The sequence below is a fragment of the Perna viridis genome, chromosome 7 (assembly GCF_037379345.1).
Source record: "Perna viridis isolate PV_CMFRI_1.1 ecotype Kerala chromosome 7, ASM3737934v1, whole genome shotgun sequence".
In the NCBI taxonomy this organism is placed as follows: domain Eukaryota; kingdom Metazoa; phylum Mollusca; class Bivalvia; order Mytilida; family Mytilidae; genus Perna; species Perna viridis.
The window spans coordinates 42,372,817-42,394,159 of NC_142451.1; the positions used below are offsets into that span (position 1 = coordinate 42,372,817).

The following is a 21,343-nucleotide window of genomic DNA, read 5'->3' on the forward strand; positions in this document are numbered from 1 at the left end:
CAATACCTTTGTGAATGGAAAAGAGTGAAACGTGAAATGGAGAGGAGTAAAAATAACCATGAAATTGATAGTTAATCAAACAGCATGCAAGGGAAATTTCGCATCTTCCATTTTATTTAGAAATCCGTGTAATATTTACGCACTATTTAATGACTTGTTTCTTTGGATTTTTGATCACGTGGTGAAAAATTGTTACAGTCACCGGCCATCTCATGCGTATGAATATCTCACGTGACCTTAGAAGAAAAGTGTCTGAAGCTGAAGGGGACGCCAAACGGGAAATAATTTGATTAAATAAGGTGGGTTACTGCACGAAAGCACTCCCTAATGTAGACACAATTATTTCATTACAAGATACTATTTGCGAACAAGTTTTGACTATCTTGAGGAAAAAAAACAGATTTTTTTCTGTATATGTAGCCCCCGCTAGTACCCCCGTGTCATCCCGCCATCAGTTGAGCATCATGACAAATCTAAATATATTCATTAATTTGCCCGAGAATTTTTAGATGTAGACTTAAAATAGCTGAAAATAGTATTTGAGAGACAAAGTTTTATATAGTTTTATATTGAAGGGAAAATGATTTTTTTTTGCCACGCAACTCGTTAGTACAGTACTTTTAGGTCACCCCGCATGCATCTCAACAGACGAGAATCATGTCAAATCTTCTGTATTAATCCTGTTTATTATTTTTTTAATTTATCATTGATATACAATATTTGTAAAATGTTCATTGTACTCTGTTAGTTTATGATCAATTGGTATGAATCTATCATGAGCTCATAGTCCTGATAATTTACCCTTTTTTGCTGTGTTATGTATGATTATATTCATGTTACAAACTTAAGAAGGTTTGAACTGTTTGAATCAGTTTATAATTATGCAACAACAGCTGAAGTATAGGTATTGCATGTTATACATACATTGTATGTACCAACAAGTACTTGTAACATGTATTCCTTTTCCGACGCAGTTATTTCCAGAATGAAATGTAGAAAATTATAAGTAAAAAGAACAAATTTTACTGCGTTGGCTATCTTTTTATTTTTGAAAGATAAGACTTGTTTACAATGTGTTACTTGTAAACAGTACAAAAACCTAGTTTCAATTGATGTATTCATATCATTGTTTGTCATCTTAATACATACACACCTATTTACAATTAACAACACATGTTGAAAACTGTGTAACGTACTTGTTTTTGTCTAAGTTTAGAATAGATAGTAAAATATTATTTACCAAAAGTTTTCAGTTTCTGTTTATTTAGAATATTTTGACAGCATTGCATTTAATAGGTACGGGACTTGCTAGTTATCTGATTTGGCCATTAAACAAATATATGAGGTCCATTAGTACTGAAAGATACAAGACGTTTGAATGACATGAAAATACAGATTGTTTCTATCACTGTCTTGATTACCATTTTTGCGTCTCTCAGGACCGCTCCATTTTAGTAACTCTATTTAGTAGAGGTGAAAGAACGTTGGTTTTGGGTGAACTACTATGTATATGCTTTGGTCCGATTGTATGGTCATAATTCATTTTGAAAGTAATTAGACACCACAAGATTCAACAATGGTTTAACTAAAGAGTCTTTGTCCATGTATGACTAAGGGAGAACTTGGAGCTGTATAAATATTTGCTTCAGTTCTATGATAAGCAAAAAAAAAAAAAAAAAAAAAAACATGGAAGAGTGAATTAACATGTATATTTTTAAAGTGTATCATCAAATCTGTGTGTGTGTGTGTGAAAAGTAGGAAAAGGTTGTGAGTCATTTTCCCCCATTCGTCTGTCAACTCAAGAAGCCATGGCTGCTTAGCTAATAAACGGTCTTTGATTAAAATTTCTTCTAAAAGAAAGAATGGTAAAAAAAACTACTTTCCCTGGTTTAAAATATTACAATCTTTTTTATGATTAGAAACGTGATTGTGCAGTAAGAAACAGAGCAAACTATCAATTCTTCACTGACTCAGTACTTCAGTACTTTGATTTACATTCTAGCATAGCTGGGCATTAAGATTTCTTTCAGATTTCCCGGGAGAGGTGTTCTTGCGCTTTGCAGGAACTTTTTTAACTTCAATTTTTTTTCTTAAATATAGAAAAAAGGTAATTATGCAAGTAAAGTATATGGCGCCTTCAATTAAAAAAATGGTCCTCGAAAGAAAAATAATTTGTTTGTTTTAAGATCATTTTAAAACCCACTAAAGCATAAAATTGCAAAAGTACAGCTAAAATTTTGGAAAACTTCAAAAGAATAAGTCCGAAATGCGATTTCAAAATTCGCGCTAAATTTTGGTTAATGGACCCAATACACAAAATGGAAAACCCTCCGATCTCCTCAATGACGTAAAATTTGACATTAGATTCTTTTCACCGACCGAATTTTCTCACGTTCCAGTTTACTGATTTATGAGTTTTATTCATAAATCTTTTGGTATGTGGTACAAAACAATAAAAGCAAACGACAAAAATATTTTTTTCTGTTATTTATTCTACGTGTAATCTATTGTAATTTGTATTTGTGTGTATAATACGATAAACCGTTGTCTATTGGTTGGGGAGTAATTTCAATACCTTTACTCACTAGTATTTCTCTATTGACCAATCACCATTTGCCAGTATAGGGGGATATGCGCAATTGTAAACTAAATCGAGGCTATCTAGCCCGCATTTTGTTGTGTGATGGCCTTGTGTAAATTGTACGCCATTACTGTGGTTTACGACGTTCTATGGGCGGACCGAGGAAAAGACGATTTTATCAGGAATGGTGACATGATCATTCAATTGCCTTTCAGAATAGTATTCTAAAATAATTTAGCAACTATAGCTACATTTTTTATAGACAAAATGAGTGTTGTAAGCGCTTGAATTTTGCAGCCAAACCAAAATTTATGCATGTGTGCATAAAGGACGTGGTGTGATCACGTGGTATGAGTGGCAATTTATTTTTCTTAATTGAGGAAATACTGATCATATATTTTATTTATGAGACTTATTAGATGTGGCTTTATATTCTAGGAGGATAATGCCGGAGAAATTGAGAAAGTGCACTGGTTGACACTGTTTTATTTTGAATGTGTTACTTATTTCCCCGTTCTGACAACATTTCTGGACGTAAGGGTCACGTGCTTTGAGCGACATAAAGGGCAAACGGACGCGTCAGTACTGCGCCGTGACGCTAAATGTTCGCTGCTGATACCAATACAGAGGTTCTTTAGTTATATTTTTACCAGCCAAGTGTTATTTGAACAATCATTAAATCTAAGATTAATATGTTACATCAGCCAATTAATCTTGTATGTCTGTCCCTCTCTCATTGAGAGTATGTTGCATGGCCGTTATGGCACCTGCCCTAACTGAAGCAGCATCACAGTCTTGCATCAAAATATCACCGGCATCCCCACCATCCAGTCCGGATTTGCCAGCAATTCGTACTATAACAAACGGTAACGGTAATCATTCCTCCCTTCCAACAAAGATATCCAGGGAAATAAAATCCCACATAACAATTGAAGAGTTGAAGAAATTACAACATAAAGGACTGTTGAAAGATCTTGGTTGTCAAGAAATAAAGTTCAAAGTTGTCGCAGACCAAGAAAATTCTGTGAATCTCAAGGATCTTTCACTTCTGAAGTCAACTCAGAACACTGACAATACATTGACAGGAGGTGAAACAATGAACCAGACAAACCATGTAAATGGCAACAGTGATATTGATTCCATAGCTAAAAAGGATAATGGGCCAAAAGTAGAAAAGGTAATAAAAGAAGTTGAAAACGAGATAAAAAGAAAGGTTGATGAAAAAAAAACTAATTCAGACATTATAAGTAAAACTTGTTTGACAGACAGCATGGTTGCTTCAAGTTCTGATCTTGTATCAGCATCCTGCTCCAAGGATGAGGAAATTGATTCGGAGTTGCCTTTTCAAAATGCTGTTGATTTGAATTTAAAAGAGGAAGTTAAGAAGAAGCAGCATGCACTTGAAAGAAGGGCAGAACAGTTGTTTCGTCGATTACGTCGTCTTCAAGCAAAGAGTATGGAAAGTCATTTACATTCTCAGGTAAAGAACTTTGTTGGCTTTCAGCATAAAAACTTGCAATCTGTAGCAAAGTCTATTAAATCTACAACATCATCTATTAGTGGACAAAATGATGTAAAGGCAGATTTGTTTAGTAGTGATGATGTTAAAAGTCTATCCACAGCGGCATTAGTAAATTTAGTTCAACGGCTTCAGACAAGCCAACCTTCAATGTCAATAAGTCACAGGTATGCCAACTCTAGATCTGAAAATGTAACAAAAGGTGTTCTGACTATGGATAAAGTGACTGCAGATGAATCAGTTTGTGTTTCTGGGATTTTAACCAGCAACCTTCACCATATGCAGGACTGTTTAGATTCTGAGGCAACAGAGAGTAGCTCTGGTGGTGAGAGTTGTGATGAAGATAACCCCACTTTCAGCAAGAAATCCAAAACTACAACATTGTAAGTATCTATCGGTAATATAGTTTTTAATTATTTAGATTTTTTATTTACATTAGGCTATACATGAAAGAGTTACACATGTATACATATACCTGAAGCTTGTACATTTTTTGTTGAACATTTACATGTACATACATTTAATATGTACTTCAAATGGTATCTAGTATAGAAATTTTAAGTCATGTTTGGTTGTCACATGCAAGTTAAAAGTACATGTATATTTTCTCTCATGTCTTGATACGTGTATCATAATGGCTATGAACAATCTCGCAATCTTAATCCTTCAAAATGTTAACAGCAATATTTAAGTGTCAGTCTCTGTAAGAATCAGACAGTTGGTGAAACATGGTATGAAAAAACCCATTTTGATAGTGTAATATGACTATTTGCACCATCAGAATCAAGAAAAACAGACACAGACTTTCCATATCATGCTGGACCATTGAGTTACAATTTCATTGAAATACACTGAAAATAAATATTTCTAGGGTTGACAACTCTTGTCAAAAACCAGATTTTTCTAAGATTCTATTGAAAAAATTCTGTGAGAAGCCTGTGATGCAGAAATAGAATAATGGTCTTTTCAAATATAGAAAGTATCCTTGAGTGATATTAAATTGTTCGATTGGTGGGGTTTTGACATGCATGTTTCTGATTTTTCCCATTTTGCCTTATTCTTACGAACACTTTCACTTAAATGATCAGAAGAACTAGTGTTTGGACCTTTAAAATATTGAGCTAAAAATGTTCTATTTTTGGGAATGGGTATTCCCCATAACATGTGAATCATTATTAGTCTGCATTTACATTCATAATTTCATGTTGATGTGAGGTTAAGTATATGTATAAATCAATGAATGGATACTCCGTACACCTACATGTACATGTACATTTGTACTTGGGTTTGTTTAACTAAATGTACTCTTGTACAAGGAAAATTTAGCACCCGGAGTAAGTTGAGTTATTTTTGAGTTGATAAGGATGATAATTTTTATTGTGGAAATGGTAATGACCATGCCAAACTTTTCTGTTGGTGTGGAAGACATTTCTGTCCTCTAGTATGATTTTACACATTGGTTAGGGAGTTAATAACAACCACTTACACATGGCTAATGAAATGAAGCTCTTGTCAGTGGTTTGGTAGTATACACATTGTACATGTACATGTAGCTGCCTGCCAGACAAGATGTTCATACATGTACCGTAACTGATCTCTGATATAGTGGTACACCACTCTGAGAGTGGTAGCTGATACATTTTTTATTTCATAATGATTTCTTACAAATTAGAAGTTGTTGGGCATAACCTACCATTCAAAATTAAAAAAAAAAATTTAAAACAGTTGCGAGTTACTAGTAACAGAGTGGTGTACCACTTTGTCAGTGATCAGTCATGATGTTTCTCTTTCTGTATTGTGCATTGCACATCAAATGGGCTAATTGGGCTTGCAAACAAGATTTTTTGGGGCCAGAATGACCATTGAATTTATTTATTTCTTTCAATTAGGCCAAATAAAGAAAATGTTTGTGATTCCAGTCGGCCAACTGACCCTACCAACTTCGGGTAGTTAAGATTTAAAGCAAGTGGGTTACACCAGAATGGGTTGATAGTGCAGGTCTTTAAGAAGGGGTTGGCCTCTCCTATCCTCAAAATTTCAGGTCATTTGTAGGACTCCTAATGTTAGGCAGTTGATGACAGAGGAGGCCAAAAAACCAAAAATTGTCACTCTGTGGGCAAATAACTTTCAAAACTTTCAAGTCACCCTAGGCCAAAGTTAAAATTAAGTTTGTAGCCCCTTACCCTACCTACCCATTAAAAATTGGCCTTGTTGAAATAATTTTTTGCCATTTTCGGACATGATTCTTTAAAGAAACATTTTTCACTTCTTACAGAATCATATGAACTTTGAAAATAGAAATTTTCCTTACATACATGTACATGTACCTACCCAATGCCAGGAGCTAGGACTGTGGAAGGGGAAACAAATATTATTATAAGTGTGGCCCTACAATGTATATGTTCATTGTAAACATGTACACATGTTGTACATTGATTTGTTCTTGCAAGTGAAATGACTAACTTTATAATAAGAATCATATAATTTTAAGCATTTCATGTACAAATGTACATCATTTCATAAAATTTAGAGGAATAATTCTGGTTTTCTTATTTCTACAATGTATTCATTAACCTTGCAGACATCGCCGAGCAGAATGGAAATGGGCATCAGAGCGAGCAGCTGTTGCATCACGATGGACATGGTTACAGGCTCAAGTTTCTGACTTGGAATATAGAATACGCCAGCAAAGTGAAATTTACAAACAAATCCGAAATACGAAAGGACCTGTGCTTCTGGGTGAACAACCTTCTCCAGAAGACTTACTCTGGCGAATTAGACAAAGCAGGGCAGGTCAAAAATTATCTCCTCTTGAACAAAAGATTGCAAACATTGAACGCAAAAATGAAGCTTTGGCATCACCATGTAATATTTCAAAGGTGATGATGAATGTGAATAGACAAGCTACAAAACTGACTCAGTCTTTGGGAACTGTATCACCTGCCCAGGGCTCTTCTGTCATGGCTGGGGATAAATCGTCAAAACATTTGAACGGTGTCATTGGTTCTAGTCATGGTCAGAAAAATCAGATAGACAGTCCAAATGTGACTGTTGGTCCAGGTGGTGATAATGATATAACACCTATTTCTTCTCCAATCAATCATGATCTTTCCTGTCAAGCCTCAAGGTGCCGTCCTGTTCGAAGTTATCGGAAGCGAAAGTTGTTACGGACAGCAGGATTACATACTGTAAATAGAAAAGCTGCACGTCTTTCAACAGTTAAATGTCAGTGCTACCCTCCGATCACATCTTGTCCAATGTGTGGTGGACGCTACAATAATGTTCAAAGGATTGATGTGAATAGTTCTCCTCTTCCTGATCGAGTAGCCATTTTGGATCCAGCTTTCCATCCTGTATTGTCTTTCAGTCAAGGTGAGTTAAGCCAATTAAAAAGCATTCCCTACATGCATTACATATGTACATGAATGATGCTCAAGAAGTACATGTATGGAAAATTAACTTTTTCACTATGAAAAGTCAACAAAATTTTAGTCGGCTTTCCTTGGGCTTAGTCAAACCTTTCATAATGACCCTCTGTTACTATTTTCAGAAATGAACTTTCTTAAAAACTACATGTATGATGAAAATATCCACTCGTAAAACTAACCTGTATATAAAGACCACCTACAGATCTTGATGTTTGTTGAATAAGATCTGTCAACCCCCTTAGGAATGAAGAACATTCAATTGGGGACAGAAATCTAGTTAACGGTTTTGCTTGTGAGCTAATCAGGTTTTAAATTTTCAACAATTTAAGTTTATTTTCTAATTTTCTCGAGGCCTCGATATTAATATTCGAAAATTTGTCCTGCTGGAATACGGTACACTATTTCTCAGTTTAACCCAATTACATTGTTTACAGCCTTTCACTTGATGTGCAATCTTCCTGTTAAACCTATTCAATTGAAATGTATATACATGGTAAGACAACATGGTAAAACTACATGTACATGTACATATTGTATTGATGTACAAATAAAAAAAAAATTCCTCTGTTTTTCAATAAAGAATACTCTTCGTGTTGTTTTGTTCAGACCATTTTAAGTAAAAATATTGACTGTTCTTTCTAGATTATTTAAGAATTTAGAACCTTTTCCAACAAGGGAGCTCTCTATTTACTTCTTTATTCTTGTTTGTCCCCCTTTGCTTTATTGTCTCCCTACAAGTTAACATGTACAATTATGAAAAGGGAGTTTTTAGGGGTACTTACATGTACATGTAGAAAGTTGTAAAGGTAATGGCTTAATTGGTCCCATCTTCCTAATATATTGCACATGAATGTATGTTTTGTCTGACAACTGTTTAGTACAGGTTTAGGGGTGAGTAAATATTGAAAAAAGGACAACCTTGAACAAAGATGACCTTGGTCATTACTCAAGACTATCGGTAACAAATTGAGAACTTCAAAATTTTGGACCTTGTTTCTGTAGTCCTTGGGCGTTTACATATTTTTCTCCTTGGTCTCAGTTTAGGGGTTTATTGCACTTTCAATCACTTAAATGGGAATCTTTCTGACTTCAAGAGAAAAGTTTCCTCAATGCTAGTTTTTTTGGGTTAAAGATTGTTTAAAGATCAAGGTCACACCTTGATATTTTTACCTTTTACATTTCCACCTGTTTGTGAGAGTGTATTCAACCATGCCAACATTTAAACATTCATGGCAGGAAGACTGTCATGTCTAAATATAGATTTAACCAACCTAATGTATTGTACTGTACTCCAGCCAAGGTATTGATCCTATTGATTTTGTAGGGCAAATAGGATTTGTAATGTCAGGAGTTTCACAAGAGTTATAGCCTATTTCAAATATAATTATATGCCTGTGAAGGTCATTTTGACTTATAATACTATTATAAGTAAGATTAGTAAGATTTTCATAGATTATCAGTGCAGCTGTATGATCTATTGTAAGTTATGAAACATGTTTTTTGAATGATGGATGTACATTTTACAAATTTAACATAATGCTGCATGCATGTACATGTACATGAATTGTTGGTTGTGTACCAAATCTGCATGTTTCTGTACATGTATTTTCTTATTGATAATTATAGGAGGATGTATGTACCTTAGATAAATTGTTAAATCCATTACCTGAATGCCAACATGCTGAAAATGTACATGTATGTTTAAGCTACAAATACAATTTTTTACCTACATGTACATTCTAACAAGAAGTGAAAGTGATTAATAATGTGAAGTATATTGGTACATTTTGTGCTTAGCAGTAAACCTCAAAAGAAACAATATTTATGTTTATAAGAAACCAAATTTATTATCAATTTGTATGTAAAGTCATAGATATTGAAGTTTTTGGTTTTTCCAACATGTCATTCAGGATGTAAATTTTTGTACAAACATGTACATTTCATAGAAGTGCCAGGAGGTAGTAGGTAACTTATTCAAGGTTCATGAAATTTTTCAGTAATTTCAATTTGATATCATAATCACTTTACATTAGATCATACATGTCATGCATACATTTGTTTATAAATATACGACATGTACATGTACAAATATATATAATGTACATTCAACTGACCCAGTACATTTATGCCAATGACACATACATGTAGCGTGTTGGATAGTGTCGTTTTCTGACAAGATGTACATGTTTAGGAATATACTACATCTTAACCGTGACAGAATTGGCGTACAAATATTTACTAATTCCACTGAAAAGACATTGAAATTAACTGTCCTGTGTGTCAGGTTTACAAATGCATTTTTCTACGAGCTCAGTTTCACTTGCCACACTGGCACAGATTTTGTAAATATGAGTTCCATAGCCCTGTGTATAGTACACGTTATTTTTAAGAATACATGCTTTTTGCTTGTAACATAAACAAGATCATCAGTGGTCTTGTTAGCCCGATTTAGAAAGGTGTCACACTCATCTGCCTGTTTAACTTGACCCAAAGTGCCACTGTGCCTAGAAAGTGCGCTTCTTAAACTTGAGAAGTGTCCTTTCCTCCACTAACACTTTCCCTTTTCTATTTCTAGCTGGAGCACTGTTCATATAATACCACAATGAGAAGGTTCCTAATTTTGATGGATAAATTGTTGCAAGTTCTTTCTGTAACATTCATGAATTAAATTTTATGCATTACTTCAATGCATGTGTCGAGTAGCATGTATCTTATACAAAGATACATAATGTACATCTACAATTTAGTGCACTTTATGTCAAACTATGCATACAGTATGGATTAGAATGTCCAACACTTCTGTCAAGTTAAAATGTATGTACTGTTATGTAGATGATAGAGAAGATAGACAGTGAAGTAGGTCATTGAATTATCGACTTAAGATTGATCAATTCAGTACTAGTTACTTGTGGTAAGATGCCTGTATCTAATGACTGATAACTTCTGATCAATATAGACTTGAGTGTGAAGATTAACAATTTCAGAGTTTTTCTTTGCTTCTGTACTTGTGCTAATATTCCATTACGTGCACTAATTTAGCCACAAAATGGTTGCTCTTTCCTTCACTAGAAAAAAGAATATAATTATTTGCCGATTTCTTTTTCGTGATACGATTTAGATTATTTTTTGGTAAAAAAAATATGTTGAATCCTATTCTACTGTATAGAATAAATGTGTGAAGTTGAACTTGAATGTTTGTATTTTAAACTTGTTTTGAAGAAGGTTTTGAAATACTGGGTTAAATAAATGAAAGACATGTAACAAAATAGCTGGATAGAAACTAATCTACCAGACACTTGTCTGATGTTGATAAATTTTAGGGTTGGACAGGTGACTTGAATATACGTAACTACTTGTACTCTCATGGATGTAATTTTGCATGTTTTATGATGTGCTTTATTTCTTCCTTTACATGTACAGCTACATTGTACAGTATAGTACATGTACATGTATCTACAGGTAGTGGAAAATTAAATTTACCTTGAGTCATGATGTTATATTTCTGTTATATTACAGAAATTCCATTAACAATCCGGTTTGAATCACATCTTAAGAAAGGTGATTGGCAGAACAGCACCACTAGTAAAAGTTCGAAGATTCTGTCAGAAAAAAGGTAAGTTGATGAATTTTAGTTCAGACTAAGCATGAGAAGCAAGGATACACTCACTCATGGATCAGTTATCAACCTACACATCTGTATACATTTTTGGGGGGTTACGCGTGACTTTAATTCAGTATGTGCTATCTTGTGATAAAGGATTTTTTATTGCATTTTCTACTACACCAATTAGGTCAAAAAGAAAATTATTTTTGTGCCTATGTGTTCTCGTACTACAGTGTTCTAGGATTCCTATTTCCCGTTACCTGGGGCAAGTGAAATTTGGGTCAGGGAAAGTTAGGTACTTAGTTACACTTTCCCATGGCAAGTTGAAAACTTGATATGCTGTAAGGATTTGTTTTATTAGGAAAGCAGCCATTGACTGTGGGAAAGTTGATTTTATGTGGATTTTTCCCCGAGGAAACCTCAATTTATGAAAAATCCTAGAACACTGGTAATAGGATATTCGTCAAATTCATTTAATATCACTATGTGCCCTATAGTAATTTTGGGTTACAGTTCTTTTTTTTACAATGATAAATAGCTATCAATGTTTCGGAAGCTTAATTCTCTGAATTGATTACCAAAGCTTTACATTACTAGTAAATTGAAACCATGTCTGCTAGGAATATATAAGCTGTCTAATTGCCTTCATTTATTGAATGAGGATGTCCTTCAACTATGAATAAACAAGGAGCTTTTGTGGTTAACTTGGTATAATACATTTTTTATACAATAATAAAGAAAAACACAGCAATTAAAAGGGAAGATAGTTCATAAATTAGTTCTGTTACTGTCGTAAAATACAATGTAAATCTTTAAAGTAAAAACTTAGACAATAAGATTTAGTATTTTGGTTTGTTATTTTTTTTCATATGGAGTTCTATATTATAAATATAGTAATTCTTCTCCATATTGTGTTTACCCTTTTATTTTGTCACTTTACAACTATCATTCATTAATGGTGTTTTACAATGTGAAAATTAACCACTTAAAGCTTTAATGGTTTACAAATGTATTGTGTAATTGGTTAACAGTAACTAACTCTGATGCATTCCTACAATCAGATGTTTAAAGGAGTAGTTGGTTCATACAGTGTACCTGGGGAAATGGTTTATTGTATTTCAGGTCTAGTGATGCTATTGGATTAGTTGATATATGATAGAAAAACAAAATGCAGTACTGATAGTGACATGATTTGCCCTAAGTCTAGAATGACAATGTTTGTTATAGTTTGTTTAGTATGTGTACATGTATATGTTTTTAGCATGAGGATCATTTTTGAACACAGTAACTGAATTTGAATTAAGTACTGCTCTCATGTGTGAAACTAGAACAGTTTGTGTCAATGAATACAGATTTAGTTAAAGACCTTATATAAAGTTTGTTTGATTTTCTAATTATGTGGTTGTATGCGTGGGTAAATAAGTTTGTAAATAGGTTGTCAACATATATCTTAGTGGGATTCAAACTTTTTATGATGTAATCTTAGTGTGAAACTTCTGTAGTGAATTTTATACCCTTTACACTGATTAACATAGGCAGTTTTGTATTGTTGACAAGACTGATGTATACCAATTAATATAAAATGTAGTATAATGTTTGTTTTTGGTTAAATTCTGTACTAAAGAAATGCTAAATCTGTTTAATTCTAGACACCAGCGGTACTTGGCAGCCAAAGAAAAAGCAAGGAAAAATGGTACCAAGTATTCCAAAAGTGCAGCAGCAGCTCTATTATCTTCAGCTAGTAAGTGGCTGTGGGAAAAAATCCTGATAAAGTTATTTGGTCCTTGTATAAGTGAGCTTCTGGGGTTAACAAGTTTCAGGACTTCTTGTGATATACGATTTCTGAGCCACTGCAATTGTATATTATATGTGTACAATTATGCTCCCCTTTAGCCACTAGCCCGGAGCTAGTAAATATTGATTCAGGCTAGTGAAATGATGTGTACTTTTTTTTTGTTTCGGTCTAGTTGAATATTATACAGTCCTCTATTATTCAGGCAAAAAGAAAAAAACTGACTATACTAAGCATTCCTATCCATAACCTTAGAGCTTTAGCCTAAATGCTTTGCATAAAATATTTTTGGTAAACTCCCACAATAGTGTGTATGTATTGCCCATGCAATTATGGTTTTCCTACAACCTTGACCTTTGCCATTAAGGTCAAAAGATAAGGATTTAGAGTGAATCCTGCAGATATGGTTGCCTTCTCCATGTTGGCTGTGGCAGGTTTAATGGTGAGAACTGGTCAGGAACTAGACTGCAAAGTTAACCTTCCGAAAGTGTCCAGTCTATCATTTAAGAGATAATAAATGCTCAGCCTAATGACAGTCAGTTCTACCATTAACTGTAACATGTCTTGAGGACATACGTAACCAATATTGTTTGATCAATATGTTAGAAGCAAATACAGATGTTGTTTTCTGTCATAAAGATTATTCGTAAATATCACTGCGATTATTGAAATGATTAAATTGAGTCATTCTGATTTGTTATGTCACTCAAATCATGCATAGCATATTGTACCACTGTAGAAGCCATTCTCTCACTGAATAATTAAGATCTTTAGGCATTTGTAAATAAAAATGCATTTACATGTTGTCTTGCATTGGATAAATTTTTTTTTCATTATGCAAGGGTTCAAATTATAGATGGTCTGTGTTCAGTAACATGTCATGTCCTGTGATGGATCTTTAATATTTGGAAAACCTATGTTGGGGCCTTCTCATCATGAATAATGATGCTTAATACAGGGCTTTTCATGTAATTTTCACTGGATGACCCTTTTATTTTTGGGAACAAATGAAAAGCCCTACATATGGATAAGTGTGCTATTGTTTTTTTACTTCTACTGAATACTGTGAAAGTATTATTGTTTGTGGGGTACCAATTTGTGCGATTTTCATGGTTTCGTAAACCACAAAATTTGGTTCCCAACAAAAATTAAATTTTTCATTTGTCTGATATAATTTCAAATCCATGAATTCAAGAATCCAAAATATCAAAACATAGGAAATGGACTACTTTCACTGTACAGCTTTTAATTTCTTCCCAAGAATAAAAGGGTCATCTAGTGAAAATTAAATGAAAAGCTCTGTATTAAGTATCATCATTCATGATGAGAAGGTCCCAACATAGGTTTTCCAAATAGTTGTATGAAACACCATTCAATCTTTCAGTGTTTTGTTCAATCTTTTTACTTTAGAGTTGCGGAACAAATACGAGAGAAGAACACCGACTAAATCTAGATCAACTCCCACCAAGAAATCTGATAGACGACTGTATAGAAATGACATGAAGAAGAAGAGAGCTGCCCAGATTGGTATTTATGTTTTGTTTGTGCATTTTACATACTTAAAAAATAAGAATTCTAGGAGTTTGCAATTCACAGGAAAGTTGCATTAGGCTTAAATTGGCTAAGTTTTTGATTGATATAACATTCTCGATAGTTTTCAGAGTTGCTCATAAACCAGTAATGTATCAACTACTTCCATAATTTACTCGTTACATTTTAACATTTATACATAAACATGTAAAAAGTACCTTATATTTTGTCATCATCCTACCAACATAATTTTTATGACCTGCACACAAATATGTCACAGTCACTTCATAATTGTAGCCTTAAGATATTTTAATACATATTTATGTTATTATATTATTCTCCACTCTTTAAGAAATGGGCTATGCTACATTCACGTTGTGCACGATTTTTGTAACATATTTCGTGGAAGCTTCTTCAAGGCAAAATGTTTTATATATTGTTAGTACAATAACTGTATGTTCTCTTTTTATTTTAAGTTCTGATGTAACCAAACTTCCTGTTTGATTTGAAGGAAGTAGTATGTACTAAGTTTGGCTTCATGTGCAACCTCTTGATGACACAGTAAATCCTGTCTTAAGTACCACCTGCTGTTGTAAAGATTTTGATAAACATATCCCTTGATGGTGCATTATATGTAAAATTAACCTGTATATATATGAAGGCCATCTGTCTTGTGGTACTAGGATTTACTCTCCTTTCTAAGGCAGGCTTGACTATAGCTTAAATAAATTTGCTGTATGGGGTCAAAGTTTATAATCTTTATGTATTACTTTCAGCAGCAAAGAAGAATCGTTCTCTGTCTTCTCATGAGGATTACAGAATGACTCCATCACCCATGTCAACAGACAGTGATTTGTGTCTTCTGTCCTCAAGTTACCCCTCCTGTTCTAAAGACTCTATTAAAAAGAAGAAGGTGGAAAATGCTTCAGCTTACGACATCAACAACATTGTTATTCCATATAGTATGGCTGCCTCCACAAGAGTGGAAAAGTTACAGTATAAGGAAATTGACACACCAAAGTATGCATTGAATGTTTGTTTCTTTTATAAAAAAAACAAACAAACAAACAAACAAATTTAGCCTATTTTCATGAAGATGACACCATTTATAGAAGTTGAAGTAAAAATGCAACAATTCAAACATTAAACAATGTTGATACTGCAACTTCACTGAATTATAACTCATGTCTTATAAGTAAATGTTAATACTGTATATCTATCATTAGTTAGGATTCAAAATTCAGGACGAAAGTTTGGAAAGATTCTTTTACATTAACCTTAAATATTTTACATGTATTAGTTATTCTGTAAATGAATTAGTTTTCAGGGTTTCTGACAAGTGAACATACTTGTGGGTTTCAGTTTTCATTGTTTCAAAAAATAATGTTATATAGTGTTTAATCTATTTCATGGATACTAGTTTTTTAGGCTTTTCTGTCCACACTGTAATCAATACTGTGAAAATATTTTTATTTGTGGGTACCTATTTTCATGGTTTAGGGAAAATTATTAGCTCATTGATTCTTGAGTTAATGGATTTTACAACTCTATCATACTAATGAACGTAATTTTTCTTTTTCTAAGGGAACCAAGTTCAATGGTTTACCAAACCCACGAAAATTTACTTCCACAGTAATTGTTATTCTGTGTAGATATTAATTTTTTGTGGATTCTGTCTAGTTAACATATTAGCTGGTACCAGTTTTTCAAAGTTTCAAAAAACAATTAGTGTAATTAAGTGTTAATACCAAAAATCAATTTTTTGGTACAATTTTTGTGCTTTTTAACCGTGAAAATAGCCAAAATTAATATTTTTACAATGTTCCATAATTGCAGGCAGTTCTTTGTTGGCTCGAGAGGTTAAGAATTAAAAATAATGTTCACCAAAATTTAAAGAGGTGCTGTCAAGACTTAAACACTGGTTTTCTCATACCTGTTAACCTTAGGAACAGTTCATGTTGGAGATAGCCCAATGCGTGTGTAAAGTGAAAAAACATCAATAAGATCTTCAGACCAGCCTAATAATACAATTATTTTAGCGAACATTCAATTAAGGTGCTAAATGAATAAAAGTTGGACCTTCTGAGTAAACTTTGGGAAAAGTAATTTTTTTTACTTGGCAGCATAGTTTATGATGAAGTCAATTTTCTGAGCTTCACTTTTTTTGTTTCCTTTTCAGATGGAGAGCGTTGGATTCTGAAGATAACTGTGATAATTTACACTGTGATGAAGAGGTAACTATAGTATTCTGTTATGAAATCTCGTGTTTTATATAGTTCTTCCCATAAAATGCACAGAAAAAAATGTTTCTCCATTCATAAAAAAATCTTATATTAAGATGTATTTTTTTAATTATTTTTATGTAAAAAATTATGGAGAAAGAAAGATAAATCCACTTGGTAACACATGAGAATAAAAGTTTGTTAAGGTCATGGTAGGTGAGGCTATTTATGTGTTTTAGGAATTGACATTAGTCCTCATTATACTAGTTTTTAAAAATGAAGTGAGTACATTAATAAAGAAAGTTCTGTATTTGAAATGTCTTTTACAGTAATAACCATTTAAAGTACAATTAGCTACTAAGTGGACGATATTTAGAAAGTTAATGGTAAATCATAAACAAATCATTAATTTTGTATTGCAGGTTGAGGAATTAACAGATGAAGCTTTTCAAACCCGTCATTATTTAAGTGAAGTGCAGGAAAGAAAAAGGTTTTCCAACTTTGTACAATATCCCAGCAGAAGAAGTAGAAGCTCTCGAACAGACAGTGGTCCAACATCAGATACTGCTACACAAGATGGCCCTGAGGAGACATTCCGTAGAAGGAGTAGCTCAGCAGCCTCAATTCGTAGTGCAAGTTTTTCATTAGAGGACAAAGATTTGGAATTTTATGATTCGCACGTGATAGAACCTTGGGGAGAAAGAGCTTTTCCTCTGTCAGAAGAGGAATACAGCATAATGTTGAAGGACCAACCCCAGTTCATAGAGCCCAGGAGGAGACGCAGTTCAGCACGAGTATCATTATCTGAATCTTTTGGAGGAAAGACTGAAGAGGAAGGTATGACTGGTGATAACTTGCCAATTTCACCTCTGGGTAGTGTAAGCTCACCTTCTATTGCAGGTGATGATCCTAATGACCCTGAATGGTCTGTGGAAGTTGGGGAGAATGGAACATCAAAATCTAGAAGATGAAAATTGTCGGCTTGATAGGAAAGGTATTTTGAAAGTAAAGCATAATTTGCTTTTATGTAGCAAGGATTGGAACCACCTGGAACTTTGCTCAGTCTTGATTGAGAAGAAGGGAATCCATGGAATGCGCACATTAATGGGCAGGAACAAAACTGTAGATAGTGCTGGATGAATATTGTACAAGTGCTCTAAAGAAATGTCGGCGATAAGTGCTTTTGTGACTGTCACTAAGTTGACTTAATGTAGAAATAAAATGTGGTTGGATCTCATAGACTTTATGGCACAAATATTTTTTTTTAGGTTTAATCAAATTGTCGATGGGAAATATGATTTATCATATTTCTTAAAAATCATGTTGATCACATCTCTAAAACATAAACATGTACATTGTACTGAATGTGATAGTTTCATGTTGGAAGGTTGTACATGTACATTGTGAATTTAAAAAAAAATATTTTGATCATTGACCCTATGGCCTTTGACCTTTTTCATTGCCTTATTTAAAACTCAGTTCTTTTTTTCTGTTTTTTGCCAGTTCAAGAACGAAATTTTCATTAAGAGAGGTCCAAGATGTTTTGAAAGATATAAGCTTGTCTTTGCCTAGGGTCATATTAGTTAATCTGTCATAGAAATGTGATAATTTATTCTTTTGTTTTTGTTTACAAAAATCAGTGACTCACTCTTGGAAAGGTTAAGGAAAAGGAAATAATCGAGGCAATAAAAATCTTACCTACATAATTAGGTTGAAAGAAATTTATTAAAATGACATGTTAAATTATTTTGAAATTCTAGTATTGGGTTAATTTCATATATAAATATATATATAATCATTATTGATCATGATAATGCTTAAATTTACCTGAACAATACATTTAAATCTTTATTTCTGAATATGATAAACATAATTTTATTTTTCATTGCAATTTCACTTAAAGCTTTTAGGCAGCATGTTTCCACATTTTAGGTTGGTGCATTTGTAACCATTTATTGAGGAATTTGAAGATATTTTTTATGTGTGCACTCTGTGAGCAAGATGCTTCTTTCATAATTATTTGAGGGTAGTCATTTACATTTTCTTTAATTGTTAGTTTTTTTAATAATGAAGAAGATAACAATTAAGTAGACTTGTCATAAGAATCTTGCAAAATGTGATTCATGGTTGGAAAGCCTACATATTTTTATTTTTGATATTTTGTTTAAAATGTCATAGTTAACAGAAAATAACGTGGTTTTTCATATAACCCTTGTTCATAGGAGATGAAAAAAATTATGTAGAAAGTACTGTAGAATTTAAAATTAAGGGAGATAACTATAAATGATGCTAAAATACACTAGAAACTATCAGATTTTTCATGTGGATTATTTCCTACGAGCACAGATTGGAATGAATAATTATACATTTTATCATATAAACCTATAAAGGTAATTATAACAAAGATAAAAATGTAGCCTTTTTTATGTGTAACACATTTTACAGAATTTGCATGATTCTTACAAAGACTGCTACTTAATGAATGTAACATGCATTGACAGAGTTGTCTGCCCTTGAAATGTTCATTTTCAGTGCATTTCAATGAATTTACAACTATTTATGGATATGGAAAATCTTGTCTTATTTCCTTGATTCTGATGGTGCAAATAATCGAATTTAAATTTTCAAAATGGTTGATTTTTCATACTATTTTTCACCCACTGCCTGGTTCTTACAGGGAATGACACTTAATAGATTAATGTAATGTTCATTGACACATTGGCCTAAATATATGTTTGTTTCCTGTCAACATGTCACTGATTTCTTTGAATCTGCCAACAGTTGCAATAATTTTTTAGACTTGGAGCATGCTTAAATTTTTATTTCTGTGAAAAAAGATCTGACAATTGTGATTCCTGTATTTCAGTACCTGTAACTAGTGTTTTCTGAATTGATGTCTTCCGTGCATTAGGCATGTTTGACCTTATGACCCATTTTTTTTCACTGAATTACACTTTTTATCATGGAAGCAGGAAGCAAGTGCATGTCCTTTGGTCATTTCTTGTTATAAAAAATGTTTTAAATAGATATTGTAGCATAGAAACAAATATTTTTTATCCATATTTTTTGGAAAAAAAATGATACTGTAAAGGATGAAAAGAAATTAAATAAATTTAATAGAAAAAAGTCCTCTTCAGTCATGGTGGAATGTTGCTGTTTGACTGAGTCTTATAAGCTTTATGCCAAGCTATATTGGTGTTCAAATACATTATATCAGTTGAGTTATTCATTGAAAAAAAGCAACAAAAAAAAAAGAGATCTATATGTGGAAGACTTAAATTGTGATTTTATGCTAAATGTACTTATATTGTAACATTTGAGATACAGTCCTTATCGATATTCACCAATTTTCCTGTCTTAATATGAAGAATAGAATTATAACTGTATTAAATTGTTCCAGGAATGAATGATTTTTAACATGATTTTTAAAGGCCGATTATGTTTATTGATTGCAAAGTATTTATGAATTAGTACAGATCTTTAGTTTTTATTTTAATAGATTTTTCTTTTCGTCATATTTTGGAGAGGGCATTCCTGATGTGCAGTTCTTTGTTTTAGTTTGAAAATATTTTACTGTTTCTTAACAAGAGGAGGTAACTCCAGACCAATAATTATGTTCATTGCAGTTATTGTTCTTGGTACAATGTATATTGGTAGTTTGTCTACATGAATGAATATTTGGATCACATTTTTTCTCAATTTAGAATCATGTTTATTTTGGTTGCTTTTCACATCATCTGTGTCAAGGAAGGACTTACCTCCCCTGAATCATGTTACACAAATATATATTTGTTATTGTTTTTTTTTTTTTTTTTTTTTTGTTTATGTTGTATATTATTTGTACAGACAATGTATAGTTGTACAGATGTACATAACTGTTTCTCAGAACTTTGTAAAAAATAAAGCCCTACAGAAACATTGAATGCAACCATTTTGTTGAATTTGCCACGTTAAGATTTTGTCAAAATACACTTATTAGAAACAGATAGTTTGTTATTATGGTTTGATAATGTTATTTCATGGTTTGGGTTGTCATTATCACTAAGTTATATTGACAAATGAAATGAACAAACATAATTTAAAGCAGAAATACAAGCTTTCCAAGTACACCAGTAATTTTCTTCACATTGATTTGATGGATCTGATGATGCAATTATTTCTCCAGGGTATTCTGCAGTATTCTCTCAATAAATATGGAAAAAAGCACAGGTCAGGTGTTCACTAGAAAAATTCAAGTTCGTGCTGTTTTGGCCCTGGAAAAGCATGTCTACTTGAAATTTGTAACGCAATCAAAAATAATTCTGTGCATGACCAGATCGATACAAATCTCGTTAGAAAAAACAGGTGTGCCTCCTTGTACATGACAGTAGTGATTTTCTATTATCAACGACTTTGAAAGTAGTATCATTAAAAATAAATAAAAAACAAGAAAAAAAACAACGGATTATAAATAAAAAGCCAGAAAAAAAAACCCAACGGATTATAACTAAAAAACCAGAAAAAAAAACCAACGGATTATAAACAAAAAATCAGTACATGTACTGTTCATAAGGTAGAGGAAGGAATTGATCTCTTATCACATTATCTGTTTCTAAAGTTAAGGGACCAAGAGTTTGTACAGGCATTTCCTGTGGTAGAGAGCAGCTGTTAATTGGTAGGCTGAAGTA

General features: G+C 32.8%; 1 protein-coding gene across 2 annotated transcripts; it reads left to right on the forward strand.

The window, feature by feature from the left end:
• The first annotated feature begins 2,647 nt into the window (after nt 1–2,647).
• On the forward strand, nt 2,648–20,599 carry LOC148612772 (KAT8 regulatory NSL complex subunit 1-like). Of its 2 annotated transcripts, none has more exons than XM_088594495.1 (8): nt 2,648–4,483; nt 6,682–7,472; nt 11,045–11,141; nt 12,782–12,873; nt 14,335–14,451; nt 15,234–15,474; nt 16,634–16,688; nt 17,099–20,599. In XM_088594495.1, exons 1-8 carry the CDS (start codon nt 3,300–3,302, stop codon nt 17,645–17,647), a joined length of 3,126 nt encoding a protein of 1,041 aa, XP_088450621.1. In that variant the 5' UTR covers nt 2,648–3,299; the 3' UTR covers nt 17,648–20,599. The 2 variants fall into 2 exon arrangements, with proteins under 2 accessions (XP_088450621.1, XP_088450620.1); XM_088594494.1 differs by having other exon boundaries at nt 2,649–4,483; nt 15,231–15,474.
• The last annotated feature ends 744 nt before the right edge of the window (nt 20,600–21,343 follow it).

Excerpts from the sequence above, each read along its gene's own strand:
- LOC148612772 (XM_088594494.1), top strand. The coding sequence starts at position 3,300 with ATGTCTGTCCCTCTCTCATTGAGAGTATGTTGCATGGCCGTTATGGCA. Across the intron at positions 4,484-6,681 it reads AAATCCAAAACTACAACATT|ACATCGCCGAGCAGAATGGA; the intron begins GTAAGTATCTAT and ends TTAACCTTGCAG. Across the intron at positions 14,452-15,230 it reads GAAGAGAGCTGCCCAGATTG|CAGCAAAGAAGAATCGTTCT; the intron begins GTATTTATGTTT and ends TATTACTTTCAG.